We start from the raw sequence: 16,835 nt of genomic DNA, 5'->3' as shown, positions 1-16,835 counted from the left end.
TGATATAGGTCATCTGGATAGGAATCATTGGAACATTAATCTTCATGTGAATGAAATGATTATAATTAGTAAATCATTGGAATTTAGAGATGAACCTTAAAGGGGAACTTTTATGGAACACCTATGTAGATGTATACCTCATTAAAAAAAAAGGAATTCTAATGTTTTTAGAGGTATATGTAATTTGGATAGGAATATATGTACAAAAAAGTGTTCATGTGAATTGACAGCTGTAATTGGACAAACATTTGTTAGCATTTAAATTGAAAGACGAAGACTGTCTCAACCTTTAAGTGTTTACTAAAGCAGTGTTTCTCAACCCTGACAGAGCTGACAGGCATCTAAAGCATTCAGGGCAGGGTGCCTCCAGGAGCAGGGGTTGAATAACACTACTAAACACTAATCTCTTCAAGTGTAGTCTGGCCTAGCAGTGTCTGAATTCTAGGAATGCTCTCCAACTTTCCTGGTATCCTTTTTGACCTTAGGAGGACATCTTTCAGATAAATAAGATTTAAACCAGACTAGAACATGTCCACATAGCCCAATATGGGTTTCCAGTCTCTCTAAGAGAAGGGAGTGATCAATAGTGTCAAAAGCAGTACTAAGATGAAGAAGCCACAGGAGGGAAACTTTGTCTGAGGCCATTAGAAGGTCATTTGTTACCTTCACGAGTGCAGTCTCAGTACTATGATGGGATTTGAATCCAGACTGGAGCATTTCATAAATGTTATTTGTCTTCAAACACATTTTTCTAAGATTCTTGAGAGGAACGGGAGGTTCGATATTGGCCTATAATTGTTTAATATGTCAGGATCCAGATTTTTTTTAGAAGAGGCTTAATTTCCGCTATTTTTAGTGAGTTTGGCACACATCCGGAGGAAAGGGAGCAATTTATTATGTTCAACATTGGCTGACCTAGCACAGGAAATAGCTCCTTAAGTAATTTAGTTGGAATCGGGTCTAGCTGACAGTTTGTGGGTTTAGTGGGGTTATTAGATCTACAATATCTATTTCTCGTAACAGGACTAAATCTAAGGTGTGATTGTGGCAATGTGTTGGCAATGTATGATCACTAGTATAGCCAGGAGGAGAGGCCTCATTTAAGGCAATTAATTAATCAGGCTTTAGCCACGTTTCACATAAACCAATAACATCTAGTTTATGATCAGAGATTAATTCATTTACTGCAACTGCCTTTGGAGCAAGGGATCTAACATTTAGGATTCCCATTTTGAGATGCGAGGTGATACAGTCATTTTTACTTTTTATTTGTGACCGAGGTGGAGGAAGGCTTTATCTTAATAAGGTTGTTTTTGTTAACACTACCTTGTTTAACTTTTCTCAGCCTGGAACGAGTCACAGTGGCAATAGGTAAAGCTGTACTAACTACTCGGGCTATGCTATCGTCAGACTCCACTATGCTAGCAGGCTGGCTAACAGCCTGCGGTCTGACCTGCACCCTATCTCATGGTGAGGCCAGAGCCGTTGAAAAAGAGAGTTACGTGTCGTGGAGCAGCCAATAGTTCCAAACACTGATAGTTCCAGCACTGAAGACCATTAATATTAGGAGGTTCCGAAGTACGCTCGCTGGTAAGTTGATTAAATTATTGCAATTTTGACTATTAAACACATTTTCCGACCTCTCATGAATCAAGTCAGTAGTTTTGTTTTATGTAGCCAGTTTTAGTTAATGTTTATTGGAAGATAATAGATTAATTGTCTGGTCAGAAGTGGCTGTCATTGAAGATTTGGGGCAAGAAGATGTACCTCCGACATAGAAAATAGGCCAAGAGACCTGGATATGCAGGAAAATGACAGCAGGTGCTCTGGACTTTATGTATGTAAATGTATATGGGTGTGTGTGTGTGTGTGTGTGTGTATATATATATATATACACACACACAATTTTATATTTTATGGGTTAGGGTTAGTTGTGTACATATTTATACTTAAGAGTAGGCCTAAGTATATCTCCGGTTTCATTTCATGAAGTTAATATTTACCGGACATTGATGCAAATATAGTCGTTGCTGTAAATGTATTCTACGTTATGGGAGTCCATTTCCCTCCAAAATTAATCAGCAGATGAGGCCTGGTCCTATTTCTGCGAGAGTCCCAAAAAGAGAGCCAGTTTAACCTCACGGTTATAGTGACCAGAGTTTTTATTTACTATTGAAAACTGGCTACTAAAACACTGGCCGGCTGTAGGGTGTCCGGTAATAACTTGAACCGGAGATGTCTGACTTTGAGATTTATTTACAACTCAAACATGAAGTTAGATGTGGTTCTGAAATATAAGCAAACAATAATGAACATTATTTACCAAAACTAAATAGTATAGCCACCAGCATATAACAAGAAACAATACTAAGAATTACATGAATTTCTTTGTAATAATTAACATGAATGTAACATAGTATTGCTCAGTAACACAAACTGAGAATAAGCCACATCTATTACAGCATACATATCCATAACGGAGCAAACAGTATAAAACACCTTTAATAGCTAAGCACGGGGCTCCACAGCGCTAGTCTGTTTACTGGCATTGAACGTTGCTAGCAAACACAACCTGAAAAAGAAGAAAGATATAGGCTACTTTTAAAATATAATGTGAAATATTACATGAAAGTACACTCAACTAAAGAATGAGTCCTACATATTATGTATTGATAAGCCGAACGCATATCTGATAATAAAAATTAACAGTCAACATTAATACAACGTCACATTATTTAAAAAGCAACATATCATACGGGGACAGAGCAGAGGTGCTGGGCTCTAGCTAAATCAGAAATAAATATGTATTTAGGTCGGTCGGTGGATGCAGATTCGGAAGGCTTCGGCGCCGATCCAGGCAATCTATAATTATCAGGTTTTTAATAAGGGGAAAAAGTAATAGATTGGCCTACATTTTGAGACTGTCAAACCGGTAATATAGCCTACGTTAACCTATCCGTCACCGCCGGGTCTCTGCCGCCTTCAGTGGCTTCCAAAGCGCCTGCTTCAGTTTCGGTCTCAAGGGGAGTCGGGGACTGTGGTGGTGGGGGGGCACTTGGACAGGTGCCTGTCACTCCAGCCGGGCTGTGGTTTTTTGTATTGTCGTGCTGGTGCTGGTGCTCAAGTAAGTCAGGTTCATCCGAAATAGCAAGGCTGGATGCTGTGATGCTGAACTCTTCGCTAGCGTCACAGCAGGCGCCGCCAGGCTCTTTATTTGCGTCGAGCCGACTTTAAAAAAAGTGGAGATGGTTGGAATATTTCTTCTCATTACATCCTCTCTGCCATCCTTCTCCCTTTTGGCTTTTCGTTTTGTGGCTCCACTGCTCCACCGTTTTTTATCCATGTTTGTTTTTTCGATGTCCTCAACTCTCTTTTTTCCCCCACACTATCCTCTGTCTTGCCGCTATCAACAGTTTCCGCAGTAACCTAACTCATTGTCATCATCAGACTCAGCAGACAGCCAAAAACAGATCATGATACTTTTTTGTGTGTAAATAAATTATTTTTTACACAGATACACACAAACACACACTCATTAATTCATTTTATTTTAATAAAAAAAGCCCACCCAGTTAGTGGGTCTTGGAGGCCCCCTAGTGGTCGGAGGCCCCTGGGTAAACAGTGTACGATCGCTGGCTGATTCTTTAGTCTAATACTGGGTAATGGAATCGCCAATGACTAAAGTTTTTAGTTTTTCAAGGCCACCGGTAGAACAAGCCTGCCGATCATTCCCCTCCGAAGATGGCTCGGGCCTTGACTCCGATTTCAGTGGAGAAAACCTGTTGAAAGTCTCAGTTGGATTTAGCAACGACTCGGGTTTAACTGGTCGACGGCATTTTTATCCCAGTGACCAAGAGAAAGTTCTTGCCTGGCTGCAGGAGCTGTGCCGGGAGGCTAACAAAACTATCGTTTCTTCATGTTGGCACAGATGCAGTTTGTGCTCTGCTATCTAAACTCTGCTATCTTTACCTGAAGACGATAGTTCTCCTCCGTGTTGTAGCTACAACAATTACAGTTATAAGGCATTTTAATGATACTTAGCGTCGGGTGTTCAGGGGTGAGTAGTTGTGTTAATTATGTCCAAGAAGAGTCCCGGTGTAGTAAAGTTAGGTAAGAGGTCAACAGAGGAAAAATATGGTGTTGGTAAACTCTTAAAGTAGAATTTGACAAATTAGTTTATATAGAGTAAATTCAGTTGTGCTCAAAAGTTTGCATACCCTTGGAGAATTGGTCATTTATGTCCCATTTGTAAAGAAAACATTAGTGAGCAAGCAAAACACATGTCTTTTATTTCCTATGGGATTCACCTGCAACTGTAGGTCATAACAGAACAGCACAATCATAAAATAAAACATGGCAACAAAGATTTTATTTTACTGACCCCTGTTCAATAGTCTGCTTACCCTTACTTCTTTATACTGTGTGTTGCCCTCTTTAGCATCAATGACAGCGTGTAGTCTTTTGTAAGAGTTGTCTATGAGGCCCCGAACTCTTGCAGGTGGTCTTGGCAAAATGCCTCCAAGTCTTTGGTCGTCTTGCATGAACTGCAGGTTTGAGATCTCCCCAGAGTGACTTGATGATATTAAGGTTAGGAGACTGTGATGGCCACTCCAGAACCTTTCCTTTTTCTGCTGTAACCACTGGAGGGTCAACTTGGCCTTGTGCTTAGGGTCATTGTGTTGCTGGAAAGTCCAAGAGCGCTCCATGCACAGCAATCATGCAGAAGAATTGCTGTGAAAAAATTTATCGGCCAGTATTTTCTGATAACATGCTGCATTCATCTTACCATACATTTTCACAAGATTCCCCCTTTAGTGCTCACACACCCCTAAAACATCAGCGAGCCACCACCTTGCTTCACTGTGGGGATGGTATTCTGAATGTTATCATTATGATTTAAAAAGGAGTCAAACAAATATGTGATAATAAATGGCTTCATATGATCCCTGTCACTGTCATATTTTCTAAATCAATACCAATTGTTCACAATTTCTGCCAGGGTATGCAAACTTATGGGCACAATTGTATGTACAATACCACCCCCGCATCCAACACTGACTCATCAGTTACTAACTCACATTTTGTTCATGACAGATTTGAAAAATGTGCAAATGAGATGGATTTTAGGGTAGCACTTCCCAAACCTACATCAGTAGGTTATTTTGCTGAGTTATGGTATGTCAAAGCTGTGGTCACTATTCATGAACAGACAACAGCTAACCATGCACTTTTATGGCCCCCCATGCAGCCGTAAAGTTACATTTAGCCTCCATAAAAAGGGCTTTATAAATACATTTGATTGATTGGAAAAAAGTCATTTCAGAGTCACCAATGTAACGACTGAGTCGTTTATTTGAGGGGAAATGCTCTGAGAGTGGCAGGTGAGGGGGTAAAAACTATTTGTCTGCTACTCTAGGTTTGCCTGTGAGTTTTCCCAGAAACCTAATAAAGCATAATAGACAAAAAATAAATATTTAGGAAACCATTACAATCAACATATAATATTTTATTTCAGGCTTGCAGTATGCTATCTGTGTAAAATTTAAATTCAGTTTAGCAAATATTTTATAATGATATATGAACAGACTCCTCACACAGAATGTGCTTAACTGAAACAGAACAATTATGTACTATGTAGCTAGTTTGTTGATGCCTACATGAGTATATTCTAAGAAATTATCATTTGCATTAGTAAAACATTTAATTTGGTGTGAAAAATGATAAAAACAGTAATGAGAGTTTAACAAAATCTTCCACACAGGAAATTGGAAGCCTAGAATAGAATAAAAAAACATTAATAACACAGAGAAAGCGATGTAAAGCACGCAACATTTTTCAAATTGGGAAAAATAATCTTTAGATTAATTTTATTTCAAGCTTATCCCATTTTAATCTCTTACGCCGAACGCTTCACCAATACAGCCCTAAGCTTATACATACAATACCACCCCCGCATCCAACACTGACTCATCAGTAACTAACTCACACATAGTTCATGGATGAAGAGGGTGTCCTGACTGGGGCAAATTTAGAGGCCACATACGGCCGGCCCATTTTACCAATTTTGGGCTCCTTTGGGGGACAATTGCAGCAAAGCAGCCCGCCTCCCAGTAGAAGAAGTCCGGCGGAGCCCCAGCCAATGTACAGCGAAGCACCCAGCTCTCTCCTCTGGGCCTCAATCACCAACGGGTTATAGAAGTCCCTGATCACTGTATTGGCTGACCACGACACAGGGATGAGGAGGAGGAAGCCACAGATAATGAAGACAACCCCGGCGACGACGCAGGCTTTGGCTTTGGCCACCTCATCCTCCATGCAGTTGGTACATTTCCCTCCGGCGATGGCTATCATGACTCCGCAGACGCCCAAGATCACTGCCACGATGACCATGGCTCGGGCAGCCTGCAGGTCCTGGGGCAGGGCCAGCATGGAGTCATAGATCTTACACTGCATCTGACCTGTACTCTGGACCACGCAGGTCATCCACAATCCCTCCCAGATGACCTGAGCAGTGACGATGTTGGCGCCAATGAAGGCTGTCACCCTCCACATGGGCATGGCACAAGTCATGATGGCCCCGATCCAGCCGATCATGGCTAGAATTACTCCCATAATCTGGAGACCCTGAGAAGCCATGGTTACAGCTGAATACTACTCCTGGTACACTCTGCTTGCTGATGGTAGGTACAGAGGGTATTGTTACTACCCAGAACATGTAAACTCTTTCTTGTAGACTCTTTCTTGTCGATGTTTACTTCAAATAGATTTGTTTTGATCTACACAATTCCTTAAAGCCCAGTCACTGTCTTGACCATGGAAAGGTTGCACTGGATTCTGTCCTCTCACTGCTTTGTTTTTGTCTTCTCCCTCAGACTGAACCGTGAACCTGTTTTCTTTCTGTTTGTGGTGGTCACATGAGTAAATGGGATCTTATATTATAGTTTAAACTTTGTAGGGAGGGAAAGAGGGTGGGGTTTGAGTTTCTGTTTCTTTCCCAAACAAAAGGGGAAAGCTGACACTAGATATACCTCAGCCTTGTATTCTGCTCTTTGTGGATTTTGTTCTCAGGGGTCTGAGCTTTGGTGAAGGACATAAAGAAAACTTCCAGACATAGAACAATGTATTTCACTCTATCTCTGTCTTTGTTTCTGTTTATCACAAGATGTGCTAGTGACAGACATTGAATCACATAGTATTGTCTGTATCTGGCTGAATAATGTAGACATAATGTGTGTTAAATGCTTAATGCATTTAAAGTGTTCAACCTGTTTATGTGATTTGAAATCATTCGCATTATTCTATTCCAAATACAATCTTACAGTACTTCTCAGTCGCCTGCGCACTTTTGTCGGAATATATTTCTTGTTTTCTAAACAGTTAACACAAATGTACAAACTGAAACTCTGTTGGCCAAAATGACACAATTAATTAGCAAAATTCATTAATACACTCAGAACTATATGTGACACAAAATCAATTGCTTCAAACATGTCATCTCAGGAAAAGTTATTCAATCAATCATTACCCAGTGGCCCAATAAATACTACAATCATTACGGTACCCTAACATGGTTAAACGATTTAAGTTAAACCACTTTTATGCAGAGGTTGCAAAGAACAACTCAGACTGGACAAAAAAAGAGAAAAGATTAATATAGGCAAAAGAACACAGACACTGTTGACATTGAGACTGTAGCTATGCGGGTACTATTAATGAAGTACTATAATAATGTATAATAATGTATTTGTCCTCTTGCTCAGTGCTTTTGCACTGTTCTGTGAAGAGAGTACTACTCATCGTTGTATGAGATCTTGAGTTTCCTGGGAATTTCTCACATGGAATAGCATTTCCCAGAACAAGAATAGGCTGATGAGTTTCAGAAGAAAGTTCTTTGTTTCTGGCCATTTTGAGCCTGTCATCGAATACAAACGCTGATGCTGAAGATACAAGTCTAAATAAGGAGTGTTTTAATGTTTCTTTAATCAGCACAACAGTTTTCAGCAGTGCTAAAAAAATTGCTAAAGTGTTTTCTAATGATCAATTAGCCTTTTAAAATTATTAACTTGGATTAGCAAACACAACGTGCCATTGGAACACAACTGATGGTTGCTGATAATGGGCCTTTTTCTGCCTATGTAGATATTCCATTGAAAGTCTGCTGTCTTCAGCTACATTAGACATTTATAACAGTAACAATGTCTACACTGTATTTCTGATACATTTTATGTCATTTTAATTAAAAACAAGAACACCGATGTGACACCAAACCTTTGAACAGGGATGTATGTTGATTTGTTGATACTATAATTACAGTCTGTTCCATAAAAGGCAAGTAAATATATTGTCAAAGCATGGGCTGTACTGATTTTGTCAGGCTCGATTGAAAATTAGGAGCAGGAAGACAAAGTCGTATTTGTTCACTGTTATTTAATGGTTAGAAAACTGGCGTAGCCTAACAATGCTCTTAGCAGGCGAGACAATAACACACAAAGACAGGGGAAGCACAGGGAACATATATACTGGGGGGATGATGAGGATGAGAACCAGGTGCGCTAAACAAGACAGATGTAACGTGTTAGAAGACCGGTGACGTCAACTGCCGGGGCCTGTCTGCTGCAGGGGGAGGAGAGGCAGCAGAGGGCGTGGTCGTCACAGTTTTACATAAAATTATTTGACTAACATGACTAATGCAGAATGTTACTAACGACCATGAATATCAAGAGACAAAAAGCCACAGTACTTTTCCCTTTTCCCCACATGGTCCTTTAAATTTTGCTGTTGACATTCTGCATTGGTCATCTTTATTCATAAAAATATTTCTTGTTAGAAAAAAAATGTCCACTCTGTGACAATATGTTTACTGGTCTTTTTAGGTACATCATATAATTATAGTATCAACAAATGGCAAATGCATATTAAGTAGGGTTAACCATGCTAGGGTATTGATAGTTGTAGTACCATGCATTCAGAAAGCATTCAGATATTTTTCTCTTTTAACTATGATATTTAAATGAGTGTTCAGACCCCTTTACGCAGTACTTTGTTGAAGCACGTTTGGCAGTGATAACAGCCTTTAGCCTTATTTGGTACTAAGCTACAAGCTTGTATTTGGGGAGTTTCTCCCATTCTTCAGGTTTTTAGTCATCTCCCTGATCAAGGTCCATCTTCCCCAATTGCTCAGTTTGGCCAGATGGCCAGCTCTAGGAAGACTGTTAGTTTTTCAAAACTACATACATTTGGTGGAGGACACTCTGACCTTTGAGACCTACAATGCTGCAGATATTTTGGTACCCTCTTCCAGATCTGTGCCTTTCCAAATTACCTTCAGTCAATAGAATTTGCCACAGATGAACTCCAAGGTGTAGAAACATCTCATGAAGTATAGAAACAGAATGCATCTGAGCTCAATTTCAAGTGTCATTATGAAGGCTCTGTATACTGTAAATGTAATATTTCAGTTTGTTATTTCTCATTTAAATTTGCAAGAAATTCTCCCTACGGAGTATTGTGTGTATACCAGTGGTTGCAAGTTCAAATAAATGGAGATTTTTTTTTCAACTTCCATACTGCAATGTCAACCTTAAAACTAACCTTGGAATTCGCTAACATAACATATTTTATTGTAAATTCTTAACTTTCATAACATTTTTGTAGCGCAAAAACGTAAACTAAAGTAAGTTATCATAGGAAGTCAGCTGGCACAAATGTACATATGCTATGTAATGTACAGTGGGGCGAAAAAGTATTTAGTCAGCCACCAATTGTGCAACTTCTCCCACTTAACAAGATGAGAGAGGCCTGTAATTTTCATCATAGGTACACTTCAACTATGAGAGATAAAATGAGAAAAGAAAATCCAGAAAATAACATTGTAGGATTTTTTATGAATTTGTTGGTAAATTCCTCTGTAAAATAAGTATTTGGTCAATAACAAAAGTTAATCTCAATACTTTGTTATATACCCTCTGAGCCCGGGTTGTGAGTACAGCTTAATTGAGCAAGTGTTATACCTCCTCAATCCAGTAGGGGGTAATGAATAGCTACACTTCCACAGGAAACACCTGTTCACATGTCTCTGGTCTACACTTGCTCACACATGTATGGTCTGTACTGGTTCACACCTGTCTGGTCTTACACCTGTTCACACCTGTCTGGTCTTACACCTGTTCACACCTGTCTTCTTCGGTTCAAGAAGAAACTGGTTTTACTTCATCTAGCCAACAATGGATTCTAATCCTATGGTGGTGGGTTGTTATGTATGTTTTACCAGTGGAATGTTCTGAATTGGCCGACTACTAGATTTCAGTATGTTTTATTTGGTGGTTCTAGCATTACAACATCAGCTAAAACAATAAACTTCCCTTTTGGAGTCTGAGGACAGGACAGCTGTGATCACAGTCACAACGCTGAAACATTCACCTGCTGTATTCACCAGTTCATCACAACACGACCCTCTCTCTCTCAACGTACCAGTTCACCCTTAAACATCACATGCCTTTTCCCTATTGAATTTGTTTTGGCCTAGGGAGGGCCGGAGGTCTAAGCCTGCTGGCTCCAGAGGCCAAGTAGTGCTGCAGCTTGGGGTTAAATATTGACTGAAATCATTATACCAGATCAACTAGCTGGGTGTTTACATTATTGTAATTTTTTCAACACACCCACATCCCTTCATTCTGTTTATAGCTGAACTCCCTATAAAGACAGGTTAGGAACTATCAGTCCCAGGCTCTTTTGATGTGCCACACCCTGTCAAGTTGGATCAAGATAATGCATCCTCCTCAAATTCTCTTCTATGGCAAACAGGATTTGTTCTGTTGACCAAACATTTTATTCACATGATATTTTCAGGTCCATGGAGACCAAATCCTGCAACATGTTTATGGGCAAATTTTGAATATAAATGGGATTAGAGTGAGTTACAACATTTACAGGCTTTGTTTACAACAGTTCCCTATCAAGTTGCAAGTTAGTTAAGTAAGATTATTCCATACATTCCAAATGTTTCTATGGAAATAGTGCTTAATAATGTATGTTTTCATGTTGAATGCGTTGTTTATTGATACAAATTGATGACACTGAAATGAAAAATATTTATTTAGAGTTTCAAAACCATGGACTGTAACACATACACAATGTTAAAAAAGTATGAATACATATAACAGTAACAATAACAAGTAAAACGGTTACAAAAAGTATAAAACAATCAACACAACATACTGCCAATAGAAGATCAGGGACTTCTATAACCATACTGGAAACATACCGCCAAACACATTTACATGAACATGCTTAAGAACACAGTTTAACGCCCAGAGCAAATTAAACTGCATGGTTTTTTGAAAGCATTTCACTTCCCTCATCGGGTGTGGTTCTACACCAACTGTTATTTCCATCAAATCAGCTGTCACGCGGTTCACCTCTTAGCCGTCAAATATCTAAACATTCCTAATACAGAAGCACCATAGAGGAACTGGTACTTAAAAGCAGAGTCAGTACATACAGTTGGATTTTAGCTAAAGACAGTCTTTTGTAGTAGACAGATAGTCTCTCCCCCATCTTTCTCTGCCTCTCTTCCTCATCTCAGACAAAGTTCTTGCTGGGGATGGGTGCAGAGCTCTCGGAGCGGGGAGCCTTGTTGTACTTTGCGGCGTAGGAACTCGGTGTCTTCTTGGGGCAGTTGCAACAGAGCAGGCCTCCTCCGATCAGAAGCAGGGCAGCAGCCCCCCAGCCAATGAAGAGTGAAGCCCCCAGCTCCCTCTTTTGAGATTCAATCAAAAGGGGGTTGTAGAAATTTTGGATGACGGTGTTGGCAGTCCAGCAGACAGGAATCAATAGCAGAACCCCGGCAATAATGAACACCACACCTGAGGCCACTCCAACTTTGGACTTGGCCACCTCGTCCTCCACGCAGTTGGTGCATTTTCCTCCGGCCACGGCGAGCAGGAGGGCGAAAATTCCGGCGAGGATGGAGATGATGGTCAGAGCCCTGGCGGCCTGCAGGTCGGAGCTAAGGGCCAGCATGGAGTCGTAGACCTTACACTGCATCTGGCCGGTGCTCTGGACCACACAGCCCATCCAAATGCCCTCCCAGTTGGTCTGAGCCGTGACAATGTTGTTGCCGATAAAGGCGCTGACCTTCCACATGGGCAAAGCGCACACCACGATGGTCCCAATCCAGCCTATTATCCCAAGGGCTGTGCCCAGCATCTGTAAACCAGACGACACCATCTTGGATCCGGTCTCACGCTGGTTTCTCGGTCTCTCTGAGTGAAACTGAGCCTTTTGTTGTCTGTCTCTGTCTTTTCTGTCTCTGTGTGTCGTAAAGGTTCCTTTGTCTTCTCTGTGTGTTCGCTGTTCCAGGTCCTAGTGCCAAGTTGGGGGAGGAGAGAGGAGAGGGAATACTTATGACCCTTCAGATGGGGGAGGGACCATGATTGAAAACCCCTAGCAACAAACTTGCTCAACAGGTCTCTCCCTGACACACAAACACATGATACCTGTGAAGAGTTACATCCTCCCCTCCCCTCCCCCACACCTTCTTTCCTTCCGTTTCCTCACCCTCCATGTGCCTCGTAGCTCTTCCCCTCTGCACTACTCCTGCCAGCTAGTTCATTCTCTTCTCTATTACATTTAAGTCTGTTCATCATTGGTTTTAATTTAACTTATATTCTTAATACATGTTCTTAACCAGTGTGTGATATTTACCACAATGCAGGAACCAATCAAGTGTCTAAATGGGATATAGACCCACCTTTAGGCACCCCAAACAGCTTCAATACAGCTGCTGTATATAGATCTGGATCAATACTGAAAGGGTGTGACACCATTTAAATGCAGAAGGGATATTTTGGGTTGAGCAGTACTGAATGGCCCAGAAGGTTTCTCAAACAAAATTGTATTGGATGTTTTTTAAACCTACTCTAGATAACAAGTGCTATCCAACGTATGGTTTTGGCCACAGGAACTTTCCAACAGGACCTTCCCTATTAAGTCTGATATCTCACAACCCTGGTTGAGTCTGCAGATTGATTGTTCTTTTGCTGAGTTATAAAAGAGGAATTAACACTGCAAAAGAGGAATCAATCTGCTGACTCTTTTGCAGAGTCAGCAGATTGATTCCTCGTTTGCAGAGTTGTAAAAGGACAAAGGAAAATGATTTGACTGTATTCACCAGGTGAGGGAAGTTCCTAATTAAGACCTTAATGATTCCAAAGCAAAAATATGGTAAATTAGGCCTTCAGTGACCACTTATGTGGATAAGGACATTCTATAGAACCATTAGTACAGAATGTACAGCCACAATAATGGGCCTGTCCGGCATTTTTATGACCCTTAGCATGAAGGAATTTTAAATGCTTAGTAATGGTTCAGGACCTACCTGTGTGGAAGCAGTTGCTTCCCTTCTTTTACTCAAGTGTTTCAATTGGTATCACAGAAACCTGCTAAGGCAAACAGCATGTAATTTTACACTACCGCTCCCTCTTTCGTAATTGGTTCGGCGAGAGAAGGAGGTTGCCACTGAACCGTGGAGTGAGTCACCTTCCATTTAATTCCTGTCGACAAACGCCTAATATGGTCACCTTCCCTTCATTAGGATATTATGGAAGGATCTTTGTGTGTGTATCTATGAAACAAAATAACAATCATGGGACCTGTAAACCTGTAAGTCATATTGACCTTTCTATAAATGTGTGAAAGAGAGAAATTATTAGAGAAGGAGAGAGAATGGGAAAGAGAAAACACAGTTGAGGGAGAGGGGTTGTGTGCATGAGTAAATAGAGAGAGCTGTGTTGTTGGCGTAACCTCTGACCTTCCATCAGAAGTACCCTTAGGATATCCCTCTGGGATAAAGGATAAAGGTGGAGGACTCATATTCAAGTGAAACAAAATAAATAGAACCAATGAATGTGGTTTCATAACCACACTATTTGCTGAATGAATCACTTGTTAAAATGTTGTTCCTAACTGCTATATTTATCATGTGTTTCTGACATATTATGGTTGTCAGATATACATAAAAACATAAGCTCCTCTTTTATGTTGAGGGAGAGGTTATTTTTCTGGCAGAATTCCGCCAGGTAGTGGAGAGGGTTCCCACATAGTGTGTCTTGATCTATAAGAGATGAAAATGTCCTGACAAGATCCCAAATAATGGTTATCATCACAGGATGACTATAAACAACCTCTTTCACATGAACTGAAATAAAGCACAGGGTCAGTGGACCGAGGGCTGTGAATCATATTTAACTGACAAGCAGCCTCTGACTCTATGTCCCCTGGCAGTGCACCAAATGGAGCCTGTTCACTTGATAATACAGTGCTTCTGACCAGAGCCCATAGAGTTGAGTACTATGATGAGAGAAAAGAGCTGTTTGGGAGGCTCATGAGGACAGGAAGGACTCAATTCAAACAAGAGTTAATGTTCTTCTGAGTACAACAGCTGCTTTGAGGGGAATGTTCTTGACTACAGACTGTCTGAACTACAGCAGTTCACTGTCTATGTCAAGGCAAGATCAGCAGACATATACTGTATAGCAAAATACACTTCTACAAACTCAATGGATCCTTCGGATGAACGGACATCATTACTATTTTGGTTATTAAGTATTCTGTTGACTATTCTGACTATTAATCAAGTTATTTGGATACAAGTGAAACTATGCATAGTATTTAGGAAATTATTCCAAATCCTTCATCACAGGTATTTCAGTTGTTATTGGTAATGCAATACCTACGCAGTAAATAAATTACACTTTGTGACTGAATTAATATAATTGTTCCTAATTAATACAAATCTTATACTTAGCAAAATAATATTACAGAAAATGGACTTAGATTGTTTAAGCAAGGGATAGTAGGGAATGAGTGAGTAAGCACCTATCTCGTTGTAGAACTTTACCCTTTATAAAATGTCACCTTCCCAGTGAGAATATTTAATATGGGTAAAATAAAACTTCTAGTAGTTTAGCAGGTTGCATCTACCTAGCGACACATTGCTATCGTAGCTAAACTGAACTTTGGCATTTCTTATTGTAATTCGTCTGCTACCCCTACAAATGCAGCATGGCGGAAAGGTTGTGAAATGCAAGTTCAGTCTTGCCATAGCTATACAACCAGCTTATCTTTCCTATTTAGTTTGAAAAGGTTACTACAATGTTTGGACTTTTCCATGACCTCAAAATTCACAGTTTTTAGCAAAAGCCTCAAGGCATTAAATTAAATATCTATAAGTATTTAATAAATCCCTCTGTAAAACTTTTGGGATAACAAATCTTTAGTAACTATAGCCTGAGCAGAGCACATGAAACAGAGGCAAAGCATTGGTGCGATGCCCAAAGGCATTTTAAGACAAACACAAGTGACGGAACAAAACCTCTCTAACAGCAGCTTGACCTGCTCCTAGATAAGAAAAATAGAAATATATAGAAAGAGTGTGAATATGTAGTGTGTGTGTGTGTTTGCAGAGGTGTCTTGTGTGGAGACAGTGTTCATAGCCCCCCCATATCAATAATATGCCATAATAACTGATATGACATTAGGTTCTTACTACAAAAGGGATGTCCAAAAATCAACTGCAAACAAAATCTTGTCATATCCAATTATATCCATTCAGTAGGCCTTTCTCATCAGCTGTCTCCTCACAACAAGTGTTCAAGATTGCAGCAAGCCTTCTTCCTAGACATTTGCAACAAATCATCATTTTTTTTCCATGAAGTCACATGGGTCAACCTGTGCGAGAGAATGTTTGTTCAATTTGACCTCAGGTATAGTAGCTGACCTGTGAGGCAAATGTAAAAAAAAAAATCATTATATTTTGAGGAATAAATATTTATCTAATGTTACTGGTCTCTTTCCAGAAATCCATCATAATCACAGTACAATAAGTATGTAGAATTTATTCTCCATCTGGAAACGAGTGGAATGAACAGTTTGCATTCAACCAACCCTCCCCAACACAGCAAGGTAAAGCACGCTTTGTAAGCGGTGGAAATTCGCTTCCTGCAAAGATGGAAAATAACATTTGCAGTTGCAACTTGGACTAAACAGTAAACCAAGATCATATAAATGGAGCTATTCAAACCTGACCAGCCAAAGCTTGCAGTTGTTGTAATTTTAACATGCTAGAGAACAATCCCCTTCTGGGAAAAATAGCTAAGTTAAAAGCTCGGCTTCAGATGCAATTATCAGGCATGGGTTATCTTAAGATAGAAAAAACGATATCTATGACATCAGGCAGAAATGGTAGTAGTAGTGTTAACTTTACCCCACAGACCCTGCAGCTGGACAACTTTCTCAGGTTACTGGGAAGAAATGCTGTTGATCAGCTAAACTTTCAACAGTTTTTTCCCATTGGAGCTGGAAAACGGAGCCCAAGTGTGGTGTTTCAGCAGCAGACAGTTTCTATCAGCAGGCCTGAGAAACTAAAATCTCTAGTTCGACATTGAGAAAAATCTGGGATTGGTGCTGGTGAAGTGTAAAACTGGCAAGTTTAGATAGTATAGAAATGTTGTTGGCACCAATGACGTTAGGATGGAACAATGAGAGGTTACAAAGCAGAACATAGCTTCAGTGTGTATGGGTTGTGTTGAGATCAACAGCCGACTTACACAACTCAATTGCTGGCTGAAAACTGAGTTTGTAGATGTTTTCATGGGACCCCCCCTACAAAATGATACAAGCATGTCCTGCTGAAGAGTGATAGACTGCATCCTAGCTGGAGTGGTGCTCTTCATTCATCCAGGAACATAGACAAGAGCCTGACTCCTGTAGCCTCACCATGAGATGTGCAGGTCAGGCAGCAGGCGGTTAGCCAGGCTGTTAGCTTAATGGAGTCT

At 40.2% G+C, this 16,835-nt stretch overlaps 2 protein-coding genes across 2 annotated transcripts; both read right to left on the bottom strand.

Annotated features, from left to right (window-relative positions):
• Nucleotides 1-5,570: 5,570 nt before the first annotated feature.
• LOC105027515 (claudin-4) lies at nucleotides 5,571-6,885 on the bottom strand. The gene has a single exon (XM_010899648.3). The coding sequence runs from the start codon at nucleotides 6,634-6,636 to the stop codon at nucleotides 5,983-5,985; it is 654 nt and encodes a 217-aa protein (XP_010897950.2). The 5' UTR covers nucleotides 6,637-6,885; the 3' UTR covers nucleotides 5,571-5,982.
• Nucleotides 6,886-11,070: 4,185 nt separating this feature from the next.
• Nucleotides 11,071-12,381, bottom strand: LOC105027516 (claudin-like protein ZF-A89). Its single transcript, XM_010899649.5, has one exon. The coding sequence runs from the start codon at nucleotides 12,226-12,228 to the stop codon at nucleotides 11,581-11,583; it is 648 nt and encodes a 215-aa protein (XP_010897951.4). The 5' UTR covers nucleotides 12,229-12,381; the 3' UTR covers nucleotides 11,071-11,580.
• Between the last annotated feature and the right edge of the window lie 4,454 nt (nucleotides 12,382-16,835).

This window comes from Esox lucius, chromosome 7, assembly GCF_011004845.1.
Source record: "Esox lucius isolate fEsoLuc1 chromosome 7, fEsoLuc1.pri, whole genome shotgun sequence".
In the NCBI taxonomy this organism is placed as follows: Eukaryota; Metazoa; Chordata; class Actinopteri; order Esociformes; family Esocidae; genus Esox; species Esox lucius.
Note: the sequence above shows the minus strand (reverse complement) of the source record. Positions and strands in the feature narration are given on the sequence as shown.

Coding starts and splice junctions, on each gene's coding strand:
- LOC105027515 (XM_010899648.3), bottom strand. CDS start 6,636: ATGGCTTCTCAGGGTCTCCAGATTATGGGAGTAATTCTAGCCATGATC.
- LOC105027516 (XM_010899649.5), bottom strand. CDS start 12,228: ATGGTGTCGTCTGGTTTACAGATGCTGGGCACAGCCCTTGGGATAATA.